Genomic DNA, 23622 nt, shown 5'->3' on the forward strand with positions numbered 1-23622 from the left:
GTCGAAATGAGAGAAAAGAGAGTGCCTATCACATATTATCCAAGAAAAATAAGCAGTTGGCAAAATCAAATGACGAGGGAAAAGAAAGATCATAAAGCAACCAATCAACTAAATAGGTTGACTTCTATACAGGAATATAATACCTAAGGATCAATGTTGCAACATAAAGCACACTAATTTACACAAGAGGAAAATAATGCCTGCTTAGGTATCCAAGAGCTCCATGTTTTTCAAAGCAATTATAGAACTTCCCAAGACAGGGAGATGGCCAGAAGGGGAGGAGATATCTTATGCGGACATCAGCTACAAGCTGAATCACCAAGCAATTGTTCACTCTTCAAGAAGAGTCACACTACTTTCAAGACAAACAAGAGAGTAGCTGCCTCAAATATATGCCTTATATTTTATTTTAACTTCTTGAAGGAAACATGCCTTGAAATTGTTGAAGTATACTAATGTTTGTATTGGACTATCAACCTACTTGACTCTTTAAAATCTCAGGATCAACCCATTGATCCTCATCCATTGACTACAAAACTCAGTTCCTAATACTAGCATTTCTTCAAGATATCCTGCATGCCATGGAAGCCACATGAGACATATGCAAACTGATAGCAACCTAATGTACATAAGAAACATAAAAAGTAGGGTAGGCTTTCTGGTACATGGTGCTTGGTAGCTCAATTTCTGTAAGCAATATTCCCAAGTAATGAATGTCTAGCCACAAATGAGAAGTTGAGATCATGCAGCCAGCCCTAACTTAGGGAAAGTCAGCCACAGCTTTGGACCTCAATATACAATCTTACACATGGAATGTGATCACATGCTTGAGGTAATACGGCAATAACTTCATTTGTATAGCCATATACAAGTCCTTATATGAATCACATTCATTCAGAAAGGACATCAGGAAAGTCGACAAGAAATTTTTAAACCACAAACATAGTACGCCCGACAACATATCAATATTCATTCTACTTTGTTGGATGGACTCGGAAAGAAATTTACAGGTTCCAAGGTGATCAAATAGCTCACCTCTTTATGAAAAAAGACTTCAATACTATATTTGAACAGAAGTAACTTAACCTTCATGTATTTGAGAATGAATCAAATTTCAGGCAGGGGCATCACCATAATCTGTTGGTTTAAATGAGAGAAGATAATTTTAGGGTTCTGCATGAAGCTAGGACCAGGCCTCAAGAAGGGAAAATTGGGAATTGAACCAAAAAAAAATCATTTTGATGGGGCCAGTAGGCATACCAATCTTTTAGATAAAGGGACTGGACATATATAAGCTAAAGGATGCATCCCCCTTTTGTATAATCAAGTTAAATAATGAGACTTTGCAAGGCTAAGGCAAAGAGAAGAATAAGTCATGAGCATTATCAAAAAGTTTTCTAACATAATAATTTGTCTTGCTCAAGCTCAGCCTAGAAAAGTAATTGCTGCCATGAAACTGTTGGAACTCCATCCCCCCCCCCCCCCCCAAAAAAAAGTCTCTGTTCATCCATTGACTTATTGTGGGAAGGTTGTAGTAAAAGACCAATTTAATAAGAAATTTCGCAAAAGCGGGGTGTGCCTGCTCTTTTTTCCCCCACGGGATCAAATGGTAGATCAGCCGATAAACCACGCGGTTCGAATCCGCATCCCAGGCCGGCAAACTCGGTGATGACAAACTACATGATCAAACACACAACTGATCAAAGGTGGTACACACAACTGATCAAAGGTGGTACACACAACTGATCAAAGGTGGTCGATGGTCTGCTCAAATAACTCCAGTATTGAGAACCTTAAAATCCCCTCCTCCCTCCCAGAGGCTCAAATCTATTCGTGCAAATATAGTTAATGTCTACAAATTAGCCATTAAACATCTTTGATAAATTATCTAAATCACTGCTTTCACAAAGTAAGATCTGATTTTCTCTAAAAATCATGATCTTATATAGATTAAGTCATTGTCACCTATCAAATAAGGAAAGACTAAAAGAAGTTAACTCCCTATGCTGCTGAAGATCAAGATGGTGTACCATCAACATCAATACATGAGAACCAACATCATTCAATCTTTTAATTTCAGGATCATCGTATCATTATAAAAAATCAAGTACCAAAAATAAAACCACAATTTAATAAAAGCATCTAACCACAATTGAACTCATCTGGATCCATTCATCCTAAATAAAACCAAGTCTCATAAACCGATCAAGAAAATACCCCATCGAAAACTGTTACGAGCCAACTAGTCTACTAGATCAAATAACAACTCCCTATACCTCTCTAGAATCGGAGCTTGGTGAAGAACCACCGGTTCTTGCCGGCCTTGAAGCGCTCTTCGAAGCGCGCCTTAGTCTCCTTGCAGGAGGCCACCTTCTTGTCCCGGGACTGGAGAGCGTCGAGGGTGACGGCGTCCTTGAGATCCACATCTAGGGTATAGCGGGTGGGCATGATGTGGCTGTAGTTCACCACCTTCAAGAAAGCTTTGACGCGGGACTTCTTGGCCGTCTTCTTCGCCGAGTCCTTACGGATGACCTTCTTAGGATACTTGAGGATGCCGGCGACGAGGCAATGGCCGTAAGGACGGTCGCGGGTGCCCTCGTCGAAGCACCGCACGATCACCGCCTTCCTCCCGGCGAACCGGCCCTGAAGGATGATCACCGCCTTCCCGGGTTTCAGGAATTTGACCATCTTCTCCTACCTTCTTCTACCTTCTTCCACAAGAAACTCCACGCCGGCGGCCCCTCTCTTCCTTTACCTTTCGAAAACCCTAGGTTTGCGTTATGAAGAGGAAACGTTAGGGTTATTTCCTAGAGAAAATTACGATTCCAACCTTCAACTCACGATGCGCGCCGCGTAGAGAAATCGTTCGGATCATCTTAATGCGCGTTTGCACCGCTGAGGACGGTAGAAGCCTGGATGGCTGCCATATCATCGATCTCGTAAACGGACGGCCCTCGTTTATCTTATATCACACCAACGCGGAACCTGTTCAATTGTACCGCAGTGGATCCGTATCAATCGTATGACCCATCCGAATGACGTCTTAGATCCCAGCCCCAATCTTATTAGACTTCGGATCCATATTAAATTAGGTTGGACCTTAAGTTTGATTTACTTAAATTTTTTATAATTTAAGTAAAATGATGATCTTTTATCTTTTAATAAAAAATAATAATATTTTAATCTTATAATAGAAAAGAATATATAATATTATTAAGAGGGAGGGAAAGTTACCGGAGATTTGATGAGATATTTTTATGCTAGGCAAAGTTTTAGTATGATCACGCGAAGAAGCGGCATAATTTATTTTTTTTAAAAAAAAGTGTGAGGCTTTTAGGTAAGAAGAGCTGAAATCATTGCTTTAGCTTTTAATTTTTTGAATAAATATTTTTTCAATATTTACTATATTTAATTGGTATTTTTTGGATCAGTACATTCGATTTACTTCAAATAACATGCCGCTATGTAAGTCCGATATTTGTATTGTACTTGTATAGGAGCATGTATTGCTTTATAATCATGGTAGGCATGGTACTCAATCCCGGGGAGGAAAAAAATTGAAGAGGATATAATTTGCACCCTAGAGGCTTGAGACTCAAAGCATGCAAAATAACCCGAGGTTTAGTACCTGTACTTCAGGGTCTTAAATGAAGAGGAAGCTGCATACAATGATTACATCGCTATGAAAGGTTAGCAACACCTTATTCGGCAAGATTTTTGTATTATCCTGAGGATTCTAAACTAGAAGGATTGGAAGGAGGCTATCATGTATTAATTTTTTTTTTCTTTGATAAGTTAGATATATTGTTTATTCTTTATATAAATACATTCATAAGAGTCTAAGGATAAAAAGTCGGGAGGAGTGATAGAAATCAAATGCAATAGGATTACCCAAGCGTGACTAGCTAGGTGGGTCACTATCTAAATAGGCGCACTATTAGCTTTTCTGTAAATATGAGTTGCCTAAACCGACAATCCTAGAGTAGAGGTAAGTGTTGCCATCATTAGATATCCAGTTTGATGACCACTTAATCACCATTCTTGCTCCTAGGATCTTAATAGTATAGGCCAGCCCATCCCATACTGAATGCAACTTTGTCATTAAAACATTAGTCTACAATATCTGGACTGCCTGTAAGAAGAATAGAGCAACTATGACTCTGAATCATGAAACTAGCCCCATTCACAAGCTCACCTGTCATGTATGTTACAATCGAAGTTGATCTTGAAGAAGCAAGAGGATTGTGGCTCCAAAGAGAAAAAGAACAACCATGAGAATGCAAAGACTATGGAGTAGGAACCACAAATTTTTCTTGCTATCAAGGAACCCTCAAAAGCATCAACCAAGATAGGCGTGAAAAGAGGCTTTCAACAACATTAGCCTAGGGCTTCATGGAGTGCTTTGAAAGATCCTCTCATTTCCGGTAATCCAAATATTGTAAGCAATGCAACATATAAGGATCGCCTTGCTCCTATTTTTGCTTCTAAGATATTTCTCTTTTAGTGACCAAACAAAGGCGTCCACCGAGAGATGGGATGGCCGATAAATTAAGGAGGGGCAATAGATTCCTTCGCACCTGGACATAGATCCCAATAGAGTGGTATATGCAATCCACGTCGGTCCAGAATGCCACGACATGGAAGTCAGTTCCAAGCAATTTTTTACATAAACAGGGCAACCTTGGGTGGGATTACCATCCTCCATACTCCCACGTTATTCCAGGATGAAAGAGGCTTAGGAAGGGATAGCCAGTAGCAATCACTTGCACTGATAGTCAACCCCAAAGGTAAGACTTCTCCCCTTTCTGTCAGGACTATCAGAAAGTTGGATTGCTATAGACAAGATTCTTGCAACCAAGTCATGCTAAAAGTCTGATGAATGAGAGAAAAGTTCCACCTCTTTTTTGCAAGCACTAGAAGATCCTCGATTAATAAGCTTTCAGGGTGCTAACATCGATTGGTGTTGGCTACCAAGCAAGTGGAACGAATGAGATCTAAGGGTCATGAATAACATTTATGGAGGCATGTTACCGATCCATTGTGGGAGGAAAAAAAATAATGTAAGGATGCATTTGATTCATAACCAGAATCAGAATGGATTGGAATGAAAATCAGAACGGCCATATTATATATTTGATTTATGATTAGAATCGGAATCACGGTCGAAGTATTTTTAACTAAAATTTTAAAAATCAATCAAATTGAAAAGTTATTTTTGGAAAATTAATTTTAAAGTAAACCTAGTAGTAAAGGATGATCTTTTAAGCTAAAAGCAATTGCATCTTAAGTTGTCAGGTAATATGACTTGTTTTAAGGATCCTAATGCTAGACACGATCTAATACCAAGTCCGTCTGGGTATTGTAGAACTAAATTTGATAAATATACAATATACATTTAGATTTGCCCGATTTAAATTATCTATCATATAACCATAACTTCAACCATGAGGCTTTTTCGCAAGTAGTTGGAATTAGTTTTGTATCAAGCATTGAACACTTGAACTAAAGCCTACATTATGGTTAACATTCCGCAAATTCCTGAGCAATTACGAATCAAAACAAAAATCATCTCCGTCAAATTTGTCACCAACAAATAAGGGATGGAAACAAGCATACACAGCATGTCCATGAGCTTTGCTTGCAGCCATGCCAAAACTCAAATTTCTAGGTGAAGCATCGCGTAGATACAGCTTGCTTGAATGGCCTATTCCCCTAGCTTGCTCAAGTCAAGTTTCTAATGGATATGCTTTTGGAAACCACAAGTTTAACCCAGTCATGCAATCCCCATCAAAAGTATCCAGCAGAGAATTGGAAGGATCAATAATGAAACAGGCCATGACAGAAAGCCTACTCTTCTCCCCATTCCAAAATCTTTTACCAAACAGTGTCATGTTGGGAAGAGAAGGAACGGACTCCATATAATAATAGGTTTTCAGGATTGGTAGATATAGCTGCAATTCCCAACACTTGAACATGGGATGAGGCAGAGAAACACCAAGGGTCGCAAGGAACTGAAATCCTCACAAAGAGGATTGCAGTTACACTATTGCCATGCTCTATTCAACACCAAAACGTGCCCCTTCAGCTTCTGAAATCGATGTGAGTTCAACTTATTCTAGTGATAGCCCAAGATGGAAATAGGATCAGAATGATGGGAACCTCAATCTCAACTATCAAAAAGTCCCGGTAATGAAACTAGTAAAGCCTCAAGATGTAGTTTAGAAGTATCGATATACCTTGTTTTAAGAAATAATGGCTGGATCCAACAATACCGAGCTTCCCACGAGTCTCCAGCCAGAAACCTCGGAGCTGAAACATTCGAAACTAGCCATGGACATAATCACTCCACCTGGGGAAGCGGGGGTCCCACCGAGAAAGAGACCTGCAGGCATTCTCGGGTAAGTAGGCTGTTTGGAAGACTAGGCTAGCTTTGAGATGGGGGATGCCTTCGGTAGTAGTCTTGCTCAATTGCTCAATTGAAATAGCTCAATTTCAACAGCCATTGCTCAATCGAGTAGCAAGCATTACTCAAAATATTGAGCACAGTAGACAAGATAGACAGCAACTTTTCCAGCCAAGGATAGAAAGGAACCATGCAGAGTGAGAGCAAAAAGCCAGGAAAAAACCCTTAAGATATTGAGAACATAAAATATACAGCAGAACAATAAAATTAAAAACTTTTTTATAAAATAACATATTTTAATACATTATGATGTACAATATTATGTTATATAATTTTTCATATGTATTGTGTTTTGTAAGTTCTAAATGTTAGTCAAAAGTCATCCATTCCTTACATATTCAGTAATAATAATTACAGCATCACAAGATCAGCAAGGAGCCAACCTTAGATCATACCATATCATATAGTCATCAAGAAACATACATCTAGCGTATTATTATCATCACAGGAATTTTTTCATATATCGATCATAAGAAATGAAGTATGCTACCTGCCCAATCTGAAATTGCATGCAACATCTTAAACAACATGACTCCATGCAAATTTATTTCCTCGGCTTCAGATATCAACAACTAAACTTTCAATTAAAGGGTGAAAAAAAAAAATTAAACCATCAATAGGAGGAATTATGATTAGCTCCTGAGCTTCCTCCATAAGCATCAAAGCCTCAGCCTAGGGGCATCTAAATGCCTATTTACAAGATGCATAAGTTAGGGATAAAAAAAAATTAAACCATCAATAGTTAGGAATTATGATTAGCTCCTGAGCTTCCTCCATAAGCATCAAAGCCTCAGCCTAGGGGCATCTAATTTCCACATGGTTACCACTGACAATCTGAATCTATATGGGATAAAGATGTAAACTATTATGTCTGCCTAGGCAAAATTGCTTCCTCAGTACTGGAACTCAAAGCCTCAGTGTAGTATGACAGGCTTTAGCGGCAGCAGCTGCTCCATCTTTGACTTTCTGAGCAAGAAATTCATCACAATCAGCTCCTTTGACAGTGAACTGCATCAGAAGATCATCAAAAAGTTTCTTTAGTCCGGCCTTGAATTCTGTTACGGCAGTCTTATCACCCCCACTAACATCATGCACCTCATCCTTGATGACGGACCCAACTTTAGCACCACCCATGTAAGCTCTGCATGCCAGAAGGATAACACGTCCCTGCTTGCGGAAATGGCCAGCAATGAAGTCCTCAAAATGCTGCAAGAAGCCAGAATGAAATTATGCTTGGAATTTCCATGTAAAGCTTCCAATGCTCAAAATATGCAAGTGAGTGCTCTTAGAAGCTTAGAAGCGTCTTGTGACAATGAATATGCCAGAGGGTACATGAAGCTGTCTAAACTATATATTTGCTTATGTATATATAACATGAAGTGTTACAGATGATGAGGAATAGTATTCACCTTTAAAGGCCTCCCAAGAGAGTACAACATTGTCTTGCAGGACAACAAGAAGGCCTCCTCATTGTAAGCCAAGGAATTCCTCTCCCCCTGGGGTGTGTTAGCAGTTTCCGAGTATCCTGGCTCGTTGAAGTATGGCTTTGAATTCAGAACCAAAGCTTGAATTGAGACCAAGACCTGCAGCATTGTCGAATTTGATGGGTTCCACGTTTCACAACCGCTGCCTATCCAGGTGTTTAGAAGGCTAAGGCAGACCTTCCCACAAGCATACAAATTTGGATTAAGCCGGAGTCCACCTGAGTGGTAATGTACGAACTGCACAACATTTAAGAAAGTCTCTCTTATTATTCAAGTTTGACATACAGAAAAGTAGAGACTAGAGAACATAAGCACTCGCATACCGGAGGTGATTGTGGATAGTTAGAAGGAAACTGGATGTCAAAAAAGAAGAGCCCATCATGGTAAGGAGTTCCAGGTGGTCCTATCACAACAGCCCTAAGCAGATCCATCCTGTATTCATAGACTCTAACAAATATTGTTTCTGTAAAAGTATAACAAAAACAAATATGATTAGATAGAATCATTACTAGAAAGTGAAGAAGATTAAAGGAAATCCTAACATCAATTTACATATCCTCATGCAACCTAAACAACCAAAAGCATCACAAGGAACTTAAAAAAAAAAAAACTTGCAAGTACTTGTGATGTCATAATGGTGCAATCTAAGGATTCTGCATTAACAAATACTACTTCCGGTGCAACAGATATTCAAACTAGAAAGGCAGCTCACACTACAAGACCGAGAAAATGTAGTGGACGATTATGCTGGAAAAGGATATCTCTTCCACTTCAACATATTTCTGGATGTAACTACTCAAGCAAAGGCTCTCTTTTGAGATTCCTTGAGAGTAAATTCAGGTCTTAAATAGCATGGTCCAGATATTAGAGGTAGATATAAACTTCCAATATTTTCTCAAAAAGCAGAGGAATGGAGAACTGGATTGGTTTTATCTGTGCATATAAACGTACACAGTCATATCAGCAGAAGCCATCCTCATGGATACATCTACAGGCCATTAACATTCCCCCCAAGGCAAATCACAAGATGCTGGTTCACCCAGCTTGGAGACCTGACAACAGAGCGAACAAAAGCCAAGCAGACACCATAAACTTGCCCATAAGTCTGCTCTGCTGATTGCACTGTAGAATTATCTGTAAGATCTACCTCAAGAAAGATAATCCTGGTAAAAACCTCACCATCTTGCTTGCAGCTCTCCTTTCCGGAAGATCCTTGAGATCTCCCTCTACTCACCCCTAGATCACAAGTTTTCCAGAGGGCTGGAGTGCGGCTTCTGAACAGATTGACTTTCTTCGAGGTTTCCTCAAAGTGGTGGATTGCCAGGTTAAACATCTGGCTGAATATCTAGCTCCCGACTATCCACATGAAAGTTAGGTTACCTACCCACTGGCCTGGTTTTGTTGCTCTCTGCACCACTAGCCCTAAACCCTCTCCTCCTCTCCATTAAAGAGAAATAATTGAAGTGAAATTGTGATCTTGTAAGCATATACAAAGTGAACTTTGTGAATCTTAGAAACAATAGGAAACAAAAGGCATGTTTCTCCATATGATGGATGGTTGGTTTAGATTATACAAATTACGAGGATGAAAAGAGCATCGAGCTTCAGTTGAAGGATATACAGTGCTCATACATATGCTAGCCAAGAAGGTCTTGTAACCATGCATGCATTAGTACTATCTTTAAATCTTCCTCTTTCAGGTAAAAAAAAAAATCTCCTTTAGACATCTCAAATTTCTTACTGCATAATCCTCTTTTAGTCACTCTCTTTTAAGCATGACAACTGGAAACACACTTATCTAGATAAAAGAAAAAAGAATTTATTTCACAATCAATGAGGAACATACCATTAAATTTATATTAAATAAAAGAAAATGAAAGAAAGAAACTAATAGATAGAAACAGTTCTAAACTGATGCCAAAAAAAATTGCTACTTGAACAGATCACAAATTGGTTATAGTTGCAACAATTCCGAAAGGTAAAGGACTCACCTGGTAAATCTTTCCCCAGGACCTCCCACTCATGCTGAATCCTCTTCATCCAATCTTTTGATGGCTGATATTAATATGCCCAAATGAAAAATTTAAGAATGGCCAAGAAACAAGAGAATTCAAATACTTAATCAGCTTACCTTGTTTGATGCAGATGAGTTGGCATAATAATGGTCTGAGAAATCCTCAACAGCATCGAATTGCTTGAATGATTTAAATTTGGCCTCGATTTCATCTTCAATCTGTATCCTTGACTTGAAATCAATTGGCATTTCAGATTCAGACTTCTGTAGCCATGGTACAGAAGCCTCCACTCCTGGAGGTAGATCCAAATCATCAAATTTAGCAGCCAACCTATAGCTATAATCAAGATCAATCAACTCAGCATCATATTCATAGTCTCCGTCATCTTCATCATAGTCATATTCCTCCACTTCATCCAAATAGGTAAAATCTTCGAATTCAAGATCAGGGCATTCCACAGTATTCATGAGAACATCATTTTGCACACCAAGATTTGAACTATTTGAACTAGAACCTATAAGATCACTGGAATAAACAACCTGCAGAAGTTTAAGGAAAAAATAATCTGTTACATCCATGTTATCAATTGATACTGATACCAGAAATTGCAAATTAATTAGTTCTATGCATGAAAAATATTCTGTATACATGCAAGAATTGCTCAAACCTTTACTTCCTTTTCCCTATCCGTATCATATTCAACAGTTTGCTTATTCTTGTAATCAGTACTTTCGCTAATGATCATAATTGAATCTGGATCATCATCTCCACCAATTTGAATGACCTCAGGAGGAACAACCTACAATATGTAAACAAGCTTGCTAGTTAAGCACGAACTTGTTAAAACTATTTCGAAAGTGCACTAATCAATGCAACAGAAAAATTGAATGACTGCAGAATATGAACTCGTACTCTAGAATGTTCCGAAATATACATAACAATACTATATATGTGTGTCATGTTATATAATTTGGGTATACCCAAAAAATCATGAAATAATAGGATCTCGTTCTAATAGCTTCTCCAATCTACTGGAAGCCTCTACTTTGTTCAGCCAAACAAAGCTGCATTCATATATGAGAAGCATACCAAAGATATACAAGTGGAGAAAAAAAGTGAAATTATATCAAAACATACTAAATAAATTAAAACATAATAAAACATTCAGAGACAGAATGGTTAAAGTATTAGATAACTACATAAATAATTAACAAAGGGCATCACCCAAACATATCAGAAATAAAAATGCCCCTCCATTAATGAAAATTTTATACAACTAATAAAAGCAATGATCGATTCAAATTGAGAATATCATGACAGAAAAATGTTCAAGACAGATATAGTGTAAGAAATTTACGGGTTTCTGTAGACCAGAAACCCTTTTTATCTTACTGATTTATTCAGAAGAACATTTTATATCTGTGAATCTTGATAGACAAAAATGAGCTGCACATTCTAGATCACATGTCATGGCAATGTCATAATGTATAACAACCATACTAGAAATCCTTCCCAAACAACAAATAGATAATCCACTAAATACAACCAGAACAAAGACAAAACTACTGCTGAAGTCACGTGTTTTATTTCATAACATCAAAGTAATGAAATGGAACAAAAATGGCAATAAGAACAGAAACAAAAAGCGACAAACATATAGATATATAGATTCAGGAAAAATATTATATATTGGCATGCAACTGACTTCTAGAATAAGTACCGAAGCACTGTCTATTTCTTAATCAATAGTATTATCACTAAAAAGAAAATAGGAAGCCAATGTAATTCTCAAAAACTTAGATCATTTTTTTAATTCAGTAATAATACATTTCAGTGATTTCAATAGTAACACTTAAACGAAGTCCATGTCATCCTAGAAAATCATGCAGATCCTATCTTATCTTATATGATAATCTCATTTGCTATTGGCAAGAGCATTTAAAGAGAATCAACATCATCATAGAAATATAAGGTCATGGAGATTGTATTGTCACACAATAAACATTCCATTTAATCACAAACCTGCCAAAAAAGACAGCAAACAAATAAGATGGCAAAACTACCTTTATTACCGGCATGGCCAATTCAGCAGCTAAAAACCACAGCTTAGTTAAAATGATATTGATGGAAAAGGCAGTAAGAATGGCAAACAAATTTAACAGAACAAAAGGTAGAAACTGGGAACAACTAACTGATATTGATCAGGTCTGTCATGTACAAAACTACAATCTGACAAAAGTGCATAAACATTAAAAGGTCAATAATGCTCAACAACTTCATGGCAAATGAACTTCCAGAACATTAAGTTTAATCATGACACAGAACCTGCAAACTTTTAATACGACAAGGATTCTTTACTGACTTGGGTTCTAATCTATCAGATTGTCAGCCAGAGTTTCTTAGTTTCAGATCACAGGACTTCCTTTATATGTATATACACGCACAACTTACAGTTGCAGTAAATTATTTTAAGGCTTCTTTCGAGCTAAATGAACAGCCAAACCATCTGCAGAAGAAATTCTCTAGAAGCCAACTTTTAGTGTTTCAGAGATAGTCTACTGCAATATTTACCAAACTATAGCATGACTATAGTAGAGACATGTTTTTCTCCTCTTCCATCCTCTAACAGATTACATATTATTTACAACTTTTCCTCCTTGAATATCCTCTACATAAGACAGCATTCCTTTGTACACAGGAGTTGAAATTATTATATTCAATATCTTGAGGGCAAAATTTCATATGTTATCCTCAAGGCACCCCAAAATCACAAATTATAATAACAAAACAACCAAATAGAAAAATTAATTTGTCTGTATAGACCCAAGAAGTAAATTTATCAGAGCAAGATAAGACATCATACATCTAAATCCAAATATAAAACTGCAAAAAACCCAAAAGTTTTTATAATGCTATAAACAAGCCTTGCAGCATTCAGACTCCTGTCAATAATGGTATCAAGAGAAGGTCTGCTCAAGTCTAAACTATAGCTGGAAGCCTGGAAACAGTAGGCTTAGGTCTAGAATTTTGCCCAGCTTGAAAGTAGCATGAACATACTAGTCAGAGGTTTGATTTTTCTGCCAGCCAAGTCAGGCTCGGAATAAGGCCTGCCTTAGATTTTCTTAATATCTTAAGCCCATTCCTACCCCCAATTCACTTGGGCTTCAACTTCTTGGTCCTAAGCCACCCCAGGGGCTAAGTTCCAAGCCTGGGCCAGTAATTTTTTGGACTAGTCCGACCCATTGACACTGTTCATTTCTATCACCTCTATATTAAATGTAGGAGCAGCAAAGTTTTATCAATCCTTTGCCAACACAGGGAGGACCCTCTAAAAATTATTCACAATCACTGACCTGCCCCTGCACATGCATACATCTATGTACGTGTGCACATACGACAGCCACTGCTGTTGCTGCCAAAATGATCTTGATGATGCGTACCATATGAAGAAGGCCTTAGTGTCAGTCAATAAGAGCAAAACTTCAATTCTTGGTTCATTTTTCTTTTCCTCTTGTTTTGGGTGGGAGTGTGGGTGTTTTGGTGGGGGAGGATGGTCGGGGGATCAGGCTAGGAGGACCAATGGGATTACCAGATACCAACAATTGATAGACAGAGTCTTTGGAGGCCAATATTGTGCAATACGATACCAATTTGACTCGTAAGAAAGCGTTGCAAAAAAATTACGAGAAGGACATCACTGCATTTATTAGAGAGCTAAATTAATTCAAGGTAACTTATAAGAAGCACAATGACAAGAGAAAAAGGTATACGAAGAAAGATGTAATCAAGAGTACAACGAGGAATAGAATTAGAATTTACCCTCTTTTTTTTGAGTCCTGTGAAGTTGCTTTAGTTTATTTCTGTTTCTCTCCAATGGTCTATTTTTACATTGCTTAGTCCACAATATGAGGATGTGGTCAATAATCACATGGGGCACATGATTAAGATTCTTTCTTTAAATATCTTATATAGAATTTGTAGATTTTCCCCATGATGGTTCTTGACAATATTAATTTTATTACTTTATTTCAGATCATGGAAAATCAGGTAATGTTTTGTGATGAAAGGGTCCATTCGTTGAGCCATAGAGTACAATCATCCATCTTTTATGTTGTTGTGGCCCAACTGTAAAGACAACAAAAGGACAAAAATAAGCAAGATCCCACCCTCACTTTAATGAATATTTGTAGATTAGTTTTTTAAAAAAGTTAAAATTTCAAGTAATAGTGGAGAGCTTGCCTTGTAAACTAATCCTAGAAGATGGACATTGGGGTAGTTTTATTTATTAAGGAAGGTGGGATTGGCATAATTTCAAGACTTTTGTGTTAAACTTTGAGAAAACAGAATGAGCATACTATTTATTTTTCTTTATAAGCATAGCGTGTCTCCATATTTTGTTTGGGTAATTGGACTGAGAATTCATCTAGAGTCATAAATTCAACCATTTCTCTTTCCCTCACCTCCTCCATGAAGGCCTGAGCAACCAGATCAGGTTTACCTTAATTGGTATCAGAGTGCAGATATTTTATTCTAGAGGATATGGTGCCTAGTAAATGCATCTCTTTGACAAACTGAAAAATGACAACTTGTAAGAACACATAAAAATTAAGCTGACGTTTCACTTAAAGATAAAATTGATTTGCTCGGAAAGAAAAAAAAAAGTTAAAATGGCCCATTGTGATCACTGCAAATTTGATGCTTGAAGGTTCAATAGTTCAAGATCATTATATTTCAATCTGTGACAAAGAACCCTACATACCCAAAAGCAATGATCAAGATTCACCAGGACCAATCAACACAAAAAAGAGGGAGGTCTTTGAAAAGGTGGCATAATAGGTAAGCTTAATCATGCGTGAACTGCACATGGACTAGCTGGCTTTAATTTGATAAATACATAATATGGCTTCACTTATGCACTTAGAATACTAGGCGGCACTAGTATTGTACTTTCATTTCTGGGAAGTGGCAGAATGTAAGATAAATACTGCCTTATCTGAGAGCCATCTGCAAAATTATAATTGTCAAGTTACTTGATACCTCAGGCACATAGCAGGTTAAGGGGAAACAATTAGATGACTTTGGAGATATAGCTAGATTATTTGTAAAAAGTTTTCCTTTTTGACAACTACCAAGCAAGACATTACTTTTGTTCATCATGTAAAAGCGCGACCCCTCTATTGTCTTAGGAACTTCCTTCTCCCAACCAGATGTGTTCATTGAAAGGAGGTTGATATACCTCAGTCTGATGCAACATCAAACTTCATGGATCTCTTAACGGATCTCCAGCAAAAGAAAATTAATATAAAGCACAAGATATTTTGTGAGGCAAAACATGCTTGAATGTAAACAGGCTCAATATTCAATCGATTGTAGGCCCCCCATATAAAATTGCACATTTACTGATGCAACCTTATCCAGATGCAAAAGCAACACACTGAGTTATGAATCATGCCACTTGCAAGCAGATCTGGTTATAATTCTCTTATTAGCTAGGATCCTTGTCCAAGTGATGTTCCCTACCAAATTCTGCGAGGATAATCGGGTTGCACTGAATAGAACAAGCAACATCGTACAAAAAGAGAGGACCAAACATATCAAAGCGAGCTTCCATTTTGTCCAGAGAAGGTTGAATCCAAGAAATCAGAAATCATAAATTAAATCACAAGATCAAAGTGGTTTTGTGTTTAACGAAGACTAGTAGAACCAAGATGCTAACATGCCTTTCTTGTTCATTTTCTGCTACATCAGAACACCAACCAAGGCCAAACAATGATAAGCACAAGCCGAACTGGAAGGTGCACCTATGCAGTCTGTTTACTGGAGAGTTTAAGCAATATGCATAGTCTGACCCAGTTATCCTATTTATACAAAAAGAGCAAAAGTGTAAAATCCTTAAGGGATGGGGAGATATTTAAAGGAGGAAGAGGAGGAGATGATGATGATGATCATCTGAATTGATCCACATGCAGACACAAAAGCAGAAAAAAAATAGATTCCAATAATTCAAAGAAATGTTCATATAAGGATAAATTTACTACAGATTACAAAGATAAAGAGCAAATGGAAAGGTCTCCAATATTTCCTGGGTACATTTTACCCTTAAGAACATATAGACCTTTAAGCACACCATAACAGCTACTTGATCTTAATATTTTTTTGCTATTGTTTGTAGCCCACGATGTAGATAGCATATAATATGAAGTTCTTACATGGTTTCATGAAAGAGAAGAAAGTAATTGACAGTGCAATTTGACATAAACAATTGATTCTTCAAAAATGGTGTTCCCAGTATTCTGCATCAGGAAAATTCTTGCCTTCATTTTTAGTATCATCTTTATCCTTCTACCATCAAAAGCAGGCATATTATCCATTTTTTCTTCCTCCTTGAGTGCATGTTCTACGCACACTTAGCCAAAAGAGAGGGGATCTATCCTTTATTCTCCACGAGAATAAAAAAAAATCTTTTAAGATTTTATTTGTAAAACTCTCCAGATACTAGCAGTAAACACCTATAATGAGTCTAAGTTCAACTCCTCGAGATTAATAATGATGATAATAATCATTAACAGCAACAATAACATGTTATTAGTATTAAAAAGTTTGCTAAAGAATAACAATGTTATTAATAATAATGATGATAACGACGGCAGCAACAACAACTCAACAAGGTTTCCTTTTTCTCCTTTTCGGCAACTCAGATTTGTACCCTTCAAAGTGATGCCCCAACCACCATGAAAACTTCCCTTCTACTTGGCCCTGCATGCAATTCTTTATATTTTTTGATTTCCCAAGATAAAAAGTAAAGCCAAGCATGAAAAAGTTGACCCTAGTCAAGTCATCACAAAACTCTAACCAAAGTGACAGCAGAAACCACCGTCATGTCCACTACAAACCCTAGTATCACTATCAAAAAAAAAAAAAAAAAATCCGAGAACTTCCATCACTCAGAAGAACCAAAAGGACAACAACTTTCAGCAAGTAATCGCAAAAATACCAAATCCTGACTCACAAACTTACATCAAATCAATCGTGTACGTCACAATACTAATCAAATCAAACAACACTAAACCAGAGGACCAAGATTCCAAAAAAAAAAAAATCAAGATCGCATCTTTAGCGATCCAACAACAATCCACATGCAATCTTGCAAAGAAATTTTATAAAAAAGGAAGAAGAAGAAGTTAAAGCAAAAAATTAGGAATTCAAGAAACAAAGACCAAGAGAGGGGAGAAAGAAGGGGAGGGAGACGGCGGCATTAGACCTGGCACCGCTTGCACTTCTGCTGGGCCGAGTTCCATCCGGACGACGACGACACCTCCATGACCTGGGGATCCTGGTACGAGGCGCTCCCCACGATGTGGTGATGCCTGCGGATGGAAACCGTTAAGTGGACGGAGAGACAACGGAAGTAGAGGGCGGAGGGCGGCGTAACGGAGATCGCTTACTTGAAACCACTGTGGCTAGAGTAGTTGGCGTCCATGGGGCCGGCTCGGGGTAGCCCGCCCAATGTGGACGACAAGAGATGAGGAAGGGGGCGATCGGATCGACTCGGTCTCGGCTCCGGCAGCGACGGTTTCAACGGCCTACGCCGAGCGAGGGAGAAATAGAGAGAGAGGGGAGAAGAAGGAAGAGAGACGGGAGGGCAGGGCAGGAGACAAAATAGCTTTGGGCGTCCAGGATTCGCCCCTTCTTCCCTTGTTCCCATGTGTGCGAATAGGGACCCTTGGCCTTATATGTACCCCACGGAAAGACGACGGCGGTTTTCTCGCCGTCACGTTTATTTGTTACCAGTGGTTTTGAGTGCGTGCCATTGTCATTTTTAAAAAAGGCATTCTTAATTATTTACCCCAAAAAAAAGTTTTTTCTTAATTCTACGTTCTTCGTCCGTCTCTCGTCGGAGTGGATCGACCTCGTTTATATCGAACACCACACACGTACGTTGGTAACTAATATTTTCTTGACACGTATAGGAATGAACATCTGCCGTTAGCTGAACTTCGTGTTCGGGAGTCATTGGGAATTAAACGTGTTTGCTGTTTTAGATGGTTCGGCTGATTATCCAAATCCTAGTATGGGAAGTTATTTTCCAACGCTGCATCCGGACCGCTGCATCACCCCGCGGTCATGCGCGCCGGTAATCACGGCGGCTCGTATTTATAGCGACGCGCTAAGATAAATGCTTGATAAATAGAGCATGCAAAAACAAGGATATGGTGCATAATATAATTTCGGAACAAATAATATTGCGGATTGGATTGCTTTTTATGCAGCCCATTACTTTGAATTTGTATCATAGAGTATGTCTGATCGTGTGCCGTAGATTTTTGATCGTGTTTTGTCTTGTGATTGTTCTGAACTTTCTCATGTGTGTAGTAAGATGCTGGTTCATTTTTAAAAAAAAGAATATAAATTTTTTTCAGCCAGCTCATAAATTGCCACCGATTATCAAATCACATCTAATTACTGGACTAACTCTAATGGAGGGCTGGGGTTTGAATACTGATATGGCCTCGCAACCATATATAGAGAGCCTCAAGGGCCTACACTACCACCATCTAATCTTTTAGATAAATGTAACATTATGAATTGATGTATCAAGGAATGATCTGTATTGTAAGATAGGCTACAAAATACACAAGACAAACTATCAACTAAGTTCGCCAATTAGGGCACTTAATTAATATATATTAAAAACTGGATGCATTAATTCAAGATCTTGGTGTTCCACCCAACACATGATAATCATTGTATCACTTGAATGAATATTGTAACAAAGTTTTCTTTTTTTTCTCTTTAAATTTATTGTATTCTGACATTCTATTCCAAAATGCTTAAGGACAGTCAAAAGCTATATACACATCCGTTGAAAATATCTGTATACCTTCTAATTGGCATGCATATTCCATTCTTAAATAAATGAATGTTTTCACAATTCTTGTATTTTTTCTAAAAAAATTTACTATATTTTAATTGTATTAGACTGGTAATTGACGCTTCGTTTCAAAAAATTTATGATAAATAAAAATCATCAAGGCGTAACAAAAACTATTAAAGCATAGTAGAAAATATCAAACCACCTCCCAATTAGCAAATTATATTTATTCTTACTTTGAATATTATAGCATTTCTTTATTTTTTATTTTAATTTATTGTATTTTTCACGACTAGTATCCGATATTTTGTTTCAAAAGGTTTAAGTATAGATAAAAACTTGGAAACATAACTAGAGAAACATCGATCTAATCAGTTCCTACTCAGTATGCATATTTCATTCTTGCTTAATTGAATACTTTTGATTTTTTTTACTTTCATTTAAATTTACCATATTTTTGACTCCAATTAACTACCTTCTAGTGCTTTATTCCAAAAGGTTTTAAATGCAAAAAAACCATCAACACATCCATAGAACATATCAAACCATACCTCAGGAAAATATCAAACCATTCCTCAATTGGCACGTGATATTTATTTCTATTTATATAATATGTAGATATTTTATCAAAAACTGCCACATTTTTTTTTACTTTGCTTGCTAGCATCTACATTCTGTTCCAAAAGATTTAAGGATAGGCAGTAATCATTATCACATCCACAAAAAACATCTAACGACCTTCGAATTAGCATACATATTTCTTCCATAGTTGCATTAATATATTCATTTTCATATTTTTCTTTAAATTGACTACATTTTTTATTTTGCTTGGATGTCATTTGACATTCTATTTCGAAAGGTTGAAGAAAAATAAAACCATCAATATCTCCATAAAAAAACACCTGATGCCCGGTTAGCATATAATATTTCACTTATAATTAAATAAGTATTATAGTAATTTCTATTTTTCTTTAAATTAATTGTATTTTTTATTTTGCTTGACTAGTATTTGTTATTTTGTTTCAAAAGTTTTAAGGAAGACCAAAACCATCAATACAACGATAAACAACATCAATTCACCTCCCATCTGGCATGCAGTATTTCATTCTAATTAAATAAATTTTAACATTGCTTAGCTGACATTTGTTTTAAAAGATTGAAAGAAATGCAAGAACTGTCACCATGTCTTAAAAAAACATTCCAATCCTAGCTGGCACGCATATTTCTTTCCTACTTAAACGAATGTTATGTTGTTTTCTACACTTCTTTAAATTATTGTATCTTTGGTGCTCGTTGACCGAATTTAACATTATGTTGCAACAGTTTTGATGACAAAAATCCATCAACAAATTGGTCAAAAATATCTAGCATCTCCTTGCTGACATGCAATATTTTATTTATACTTAAATGAATTGATTTTCTTTTAAATTCATCAAATTTTTTATACTGTTGGACCAACATCTCACATTCCATTGTAAAAGATTTCAAGGATAGGCAAAAATCATCAAAACTTTCACTCGAATATCACTGCATTTTTCTTCTATAAATTTGTTTATTTTTACATTGCTCTACTAGGTCACGACCTTCCAACCGACATGTGATGTTTATTCCTACTTAGATAAATATTATCATAATTTGAAAGTTTTATTCTAACCCCGCTGCATTTTTAATTTTGTTTGACCACCATATGAAGTCTATTCCAAAGGTCCATCAACAAAACCATAGAAAATATCTAACTGCCTCCCACTTGGCATGTCAATGTTTCATTCCTAAAGCAAATCGAAATATCCTAATCTACGAGCTGTTCTAGATGGAACTAATCAATGCATGCATAATAACTATGACCTACGCGAACCATTTTCAAAGCCTTTAACCTTATTGGGGCCCACTTTATATTTGGACTTGAAGTAGACTAATTTTATCCTTGAGATGATCCAGCATTAGTTAAGGATTCATATTTGAAAGCATAGTATGAATTGTAAAACACATATCAAGCCATGCTAAATGGGTTACTAAGTTGATCCAATACTCTGCCCTATCTGTATTGAGAATATTACATATTAGTTTAAAAAAAATTTCTAGTTTATCAGAGGTATGATAGGTAACGCATGATCTAGATAAATATTATTTTATTTATCAATGAAATGTGAGATCGCTCGCCGACATTTGACTCAAGAAAAGTATTATTTTGAGTTTTTTTTACTTCATGGCATTATTAGCTCTATTTTACTAGCATTTTACATTTCTTTGCAATGCGTTGTGAAACCTCCTCTCAATTAGATTGTAATATTTCATTCATAAAGTGGACAAGTATGTCTTTGTTTTATTCGCCCTTTGAGATGAAAACCAGCAACATGACCATAGAGAATTATGAAGCATGTATGTGCTTCTTGATCATAGAAAGCCTGACCATAGCTATAATGTATAGCTGTAAATCAACAACATGACCATAGAAAATCACAAATCATGACGTATCCCTGGCTAGAGAGCCTAATTTTAACTAAAACAAAGAGATGAAAGCCATGAAAGGCACCTATAAATAGCATGCCAAGCACAAAAATCCATTTATGTATTATAGAAACCACCTTCTATCGTTTTATACCTTTTTTTTGTGTGTAGTTGAAAAGGCATGAGCAATTTTTAACTAGATATAAGAGTCTCTAGGGTTAAGCATCAAAAAATCTAGCCAATGGTGCATATAAATCCAATTGTGTGAACAATTTTTAACTAGATACCTTTTTCTTTCGAGGAAGGTTGGAAGGAGGGGTCGAGTGGGATTGGAATGAAGGCGGTTATGAACATGTATCTATTCTAAAATTTTTATATTACCACCCTTTTATAGATGCTTTTTTCCCTAAGGTAGTAAGGAGGGTTAGTTTGTAGATACAATTGATGGCAAGTTTGGATAAGATGAGCACAGCTCAGCAGGATATATAAAAAGATATGTAAAAATGGCTCTCTGAAGGCCAAATACTTTCTAACTAAGTTGAATAACTTGTTCTAAAAGGAAGGTTATTTTGAATATATCCACTCTACTACCTTTTCATTGACATATTTTTGGTAAATAATCATGTAATTAAGTAAATAACTAATTAAGCCAGTGCGTGGAGCAAAGCGGTACAAATTCTCACCTTTCTTTCACTCATTTTCTTTTTATGTATTTTTTGAATAAATTAGATAGTCACCATTTTGCTCACCCTCCCACCACTCCTCCAGGGAGAAAAGAAAAGAAAAAAATAAAGTCATTGCTCCTTTCTTCTCAAACTACATATGCCCATGGCCCTAGAATTAGCCCATTTTAACCCTTGCATCAAACACCCACATATTTTTATGACATTATCATTTACCATACCTATGTATTTGTTGCTGTCTTCATCATATAAACCACCAACAAATATCTTTTCTTTCCACAAAATCACCATCAATTGGCATCTATTTTAACATAGGATCGTAATTTGCATGGTCATATTGTTTGAAATGTTTTCATGCTAAATGTTTGACAATTGGCAATAAAATCATGTGAGGTAAATGATCAAAAGATCTTTCTTATATATTTGCTTATGTCCTACTACTCTCTTGGAAATTTTTGCATCAGTTTTCTTCATTAGTTCCGATTTCCTTTTTGAGCTTTCTTCATATATATCTCACTAAATATGACCTATTTATTTCCACTCCAAAATTTCTATTTCACATATACCTCTAAGTCATTGTATTTTGGTAGCAATGCCCCTTCCCTGACTTTTGACCAATGATGTTAATAAGTAATCATTTTTAGTATGGACTAACAATGTTATCTTTTTATGTTAATATCCCTGAAAAGTTTAATATTCAGTTTATACCGCAAATAGCTATATTTTTGTATAAAATTTCTAGGGATAATATTACAAAAGGAAAATAAAAGTCTCTTTATTCATTAACATTATTAGTGAAAATCTAATGATAGAGTATGGTCGCAAAATAAGATAATTTGAGGGTACATGTACAAATAGCAATGGTTGAAGATAAGGCTGCAAATAGGTCCGGTTGACCCGTGACCCGTGACCCGACTCGACCTGCTTAGATTCGACCCGACCCATTTTGGAGGACCCATAGGGCTAGGTCGGGCCCTAAAATTTGACCCATTTCATTTTTCGAGTCGGATATGGGTTTACTGAATCCAGACCCAATCCGACCCATTTGAAATTTGGACAATTTTGGATTTTAAATTCTATGCCCCAACCCGACCCTATCCGAATCTGTAAAATTATTTGGACTCATGGGTTGTAGCTTGCGGGGGTGCAAACACAAGTTCGGAAGCCACGGATGGGTTGACCCGAACCGAGCATAGATTTTTTGGGTTGGGTCCGGATTATACATAGAACCGACCCAACCCGAATGACCCGTTGGGTTAAAATTTGTAGTGATGAACCTGACCCGATCCGATCTTCTATCAAGTCGGATTTAGGTCCAAAATTAGAATCCGAACAAAAAATCGGATTGGGTCGGGGTTACTCATGACATGACCCAACCCCTTTGCACCTCTAGTTGAAGAGTAAATATAAGCTATTTTTGAAAGTGCATATGTAAAAAAAACTATTTTTTTATATATTGAACTTTTCGTGCTTTCTTTTATGTGGATATTTATGTTGTTTAAAATTCTCCAAAGGTATCAGTCTGAAGGCAAACAATCTATATTGTCCCCTAGCTAAGCTTCTTCCTAACATGGATAATTTCAAGCCAACAAAATGGAAACATCCAATGACCTTTTGGTCATGGCAATATATCCTTGCAGTTGTAGAATTCTTTTTA

The 23622-nt window shown here is 36.7% G+C and overlaps 2 protein-coding genes across 2 annotated transcripts; both read right to left on the reverse strand.

The window, feature by feature from the left end:
• Positions 1-2046: 2046 nt before the first annotated feature.
• Positions 2047-2814, reverse strand: LOC103718755 (60S ribosomal protein L27-3-like). Its single transcript, XM_008807746.4, has one exon. The coding sequence runs from the start codon at positions 2686-2688 to the stop codon at positions 2281-2283; it is 408 nt and encodes a 135-aa protein (XP_008805968.1). The 5' UTR covers positions 2689-2814; the 3' UTR covers positions 2047-2280.
• Positions 2815-6980: 4166 nt separating this feature from the next.
• Positions 6981-17650, reverse strand: LOC103718674 (putative ubiquitin-conjugating enzyme E2 38). The gene is made up of 8 exons (XM_008807628.4): positions 17408-17650; positions 17224-17329; positions 10630-10761; positions 10079-10501; positions 9939-10002; positions 8271-8410; positions 7873-8184; positions 6981-7669 (listed from the first exon to the last, which is right to left on the reverse strand). Exons 1-8 carry the CDS (start codon positions 17440-17442, stop codon positions 7370-7372), a joined length of 1512 nt encoding a protein of 503 aa, XP_008805850.2. The 5' UTR covers positions 17443-17650; the 3' UTR covers positions 6981-7369.
• Positions 17651-23622: the final 5972 nt, after the last annotated feature.

The sequence above is a fragment of the Phoenix dactylifera genome, chromosome 9 (assembly GCF_009389715.1).
Source record: "Phoenix dactylifera cultivar Barhee BC4 chromosome 9, palm_55x_up_171113_PBpolish2nd_filt_p, whole genome shotgun sequence".
Lineage (NCBI taxonomy): Eukaryota > Viridiplantae > Streptophyta > Magnoliopsida > Arecales > Arecaceae > Phoenix > Phoenix dactylifera.

Excerpts from the sequence above, each read along its gene's own strand:
- LOC103718755 (XM_008807746.4), bottom strand. The coding sequence starts at position 2,688 with ATGGTCAAATTCCTGAAACCCGGGAAGGCGGTGATCATCCTTCAGGGC.
- LOC103718674 (XM_008807628.4), bottom strand. The coding sequence starts at position 17,442 with ATGGACGCCAACTACTCTAGCCACAGTGGTTTCAA. Across the intron at positions 10,502-10,629 it reads ATAGGGAAAAGGAAGTAAAG|GTTGTTTATTCCAGTGATCT; the intron begins GTTTGAGCAATT and ends AAACTTCTGCAG. Across the intron at positions 7,670-7,872 it reads CTCTTGGGAGGCCTTTAAAG|CATTTTGAGGACTTCATTGC; the intron begins GTGAATACTATT and ends GGCTTCTTGCAG.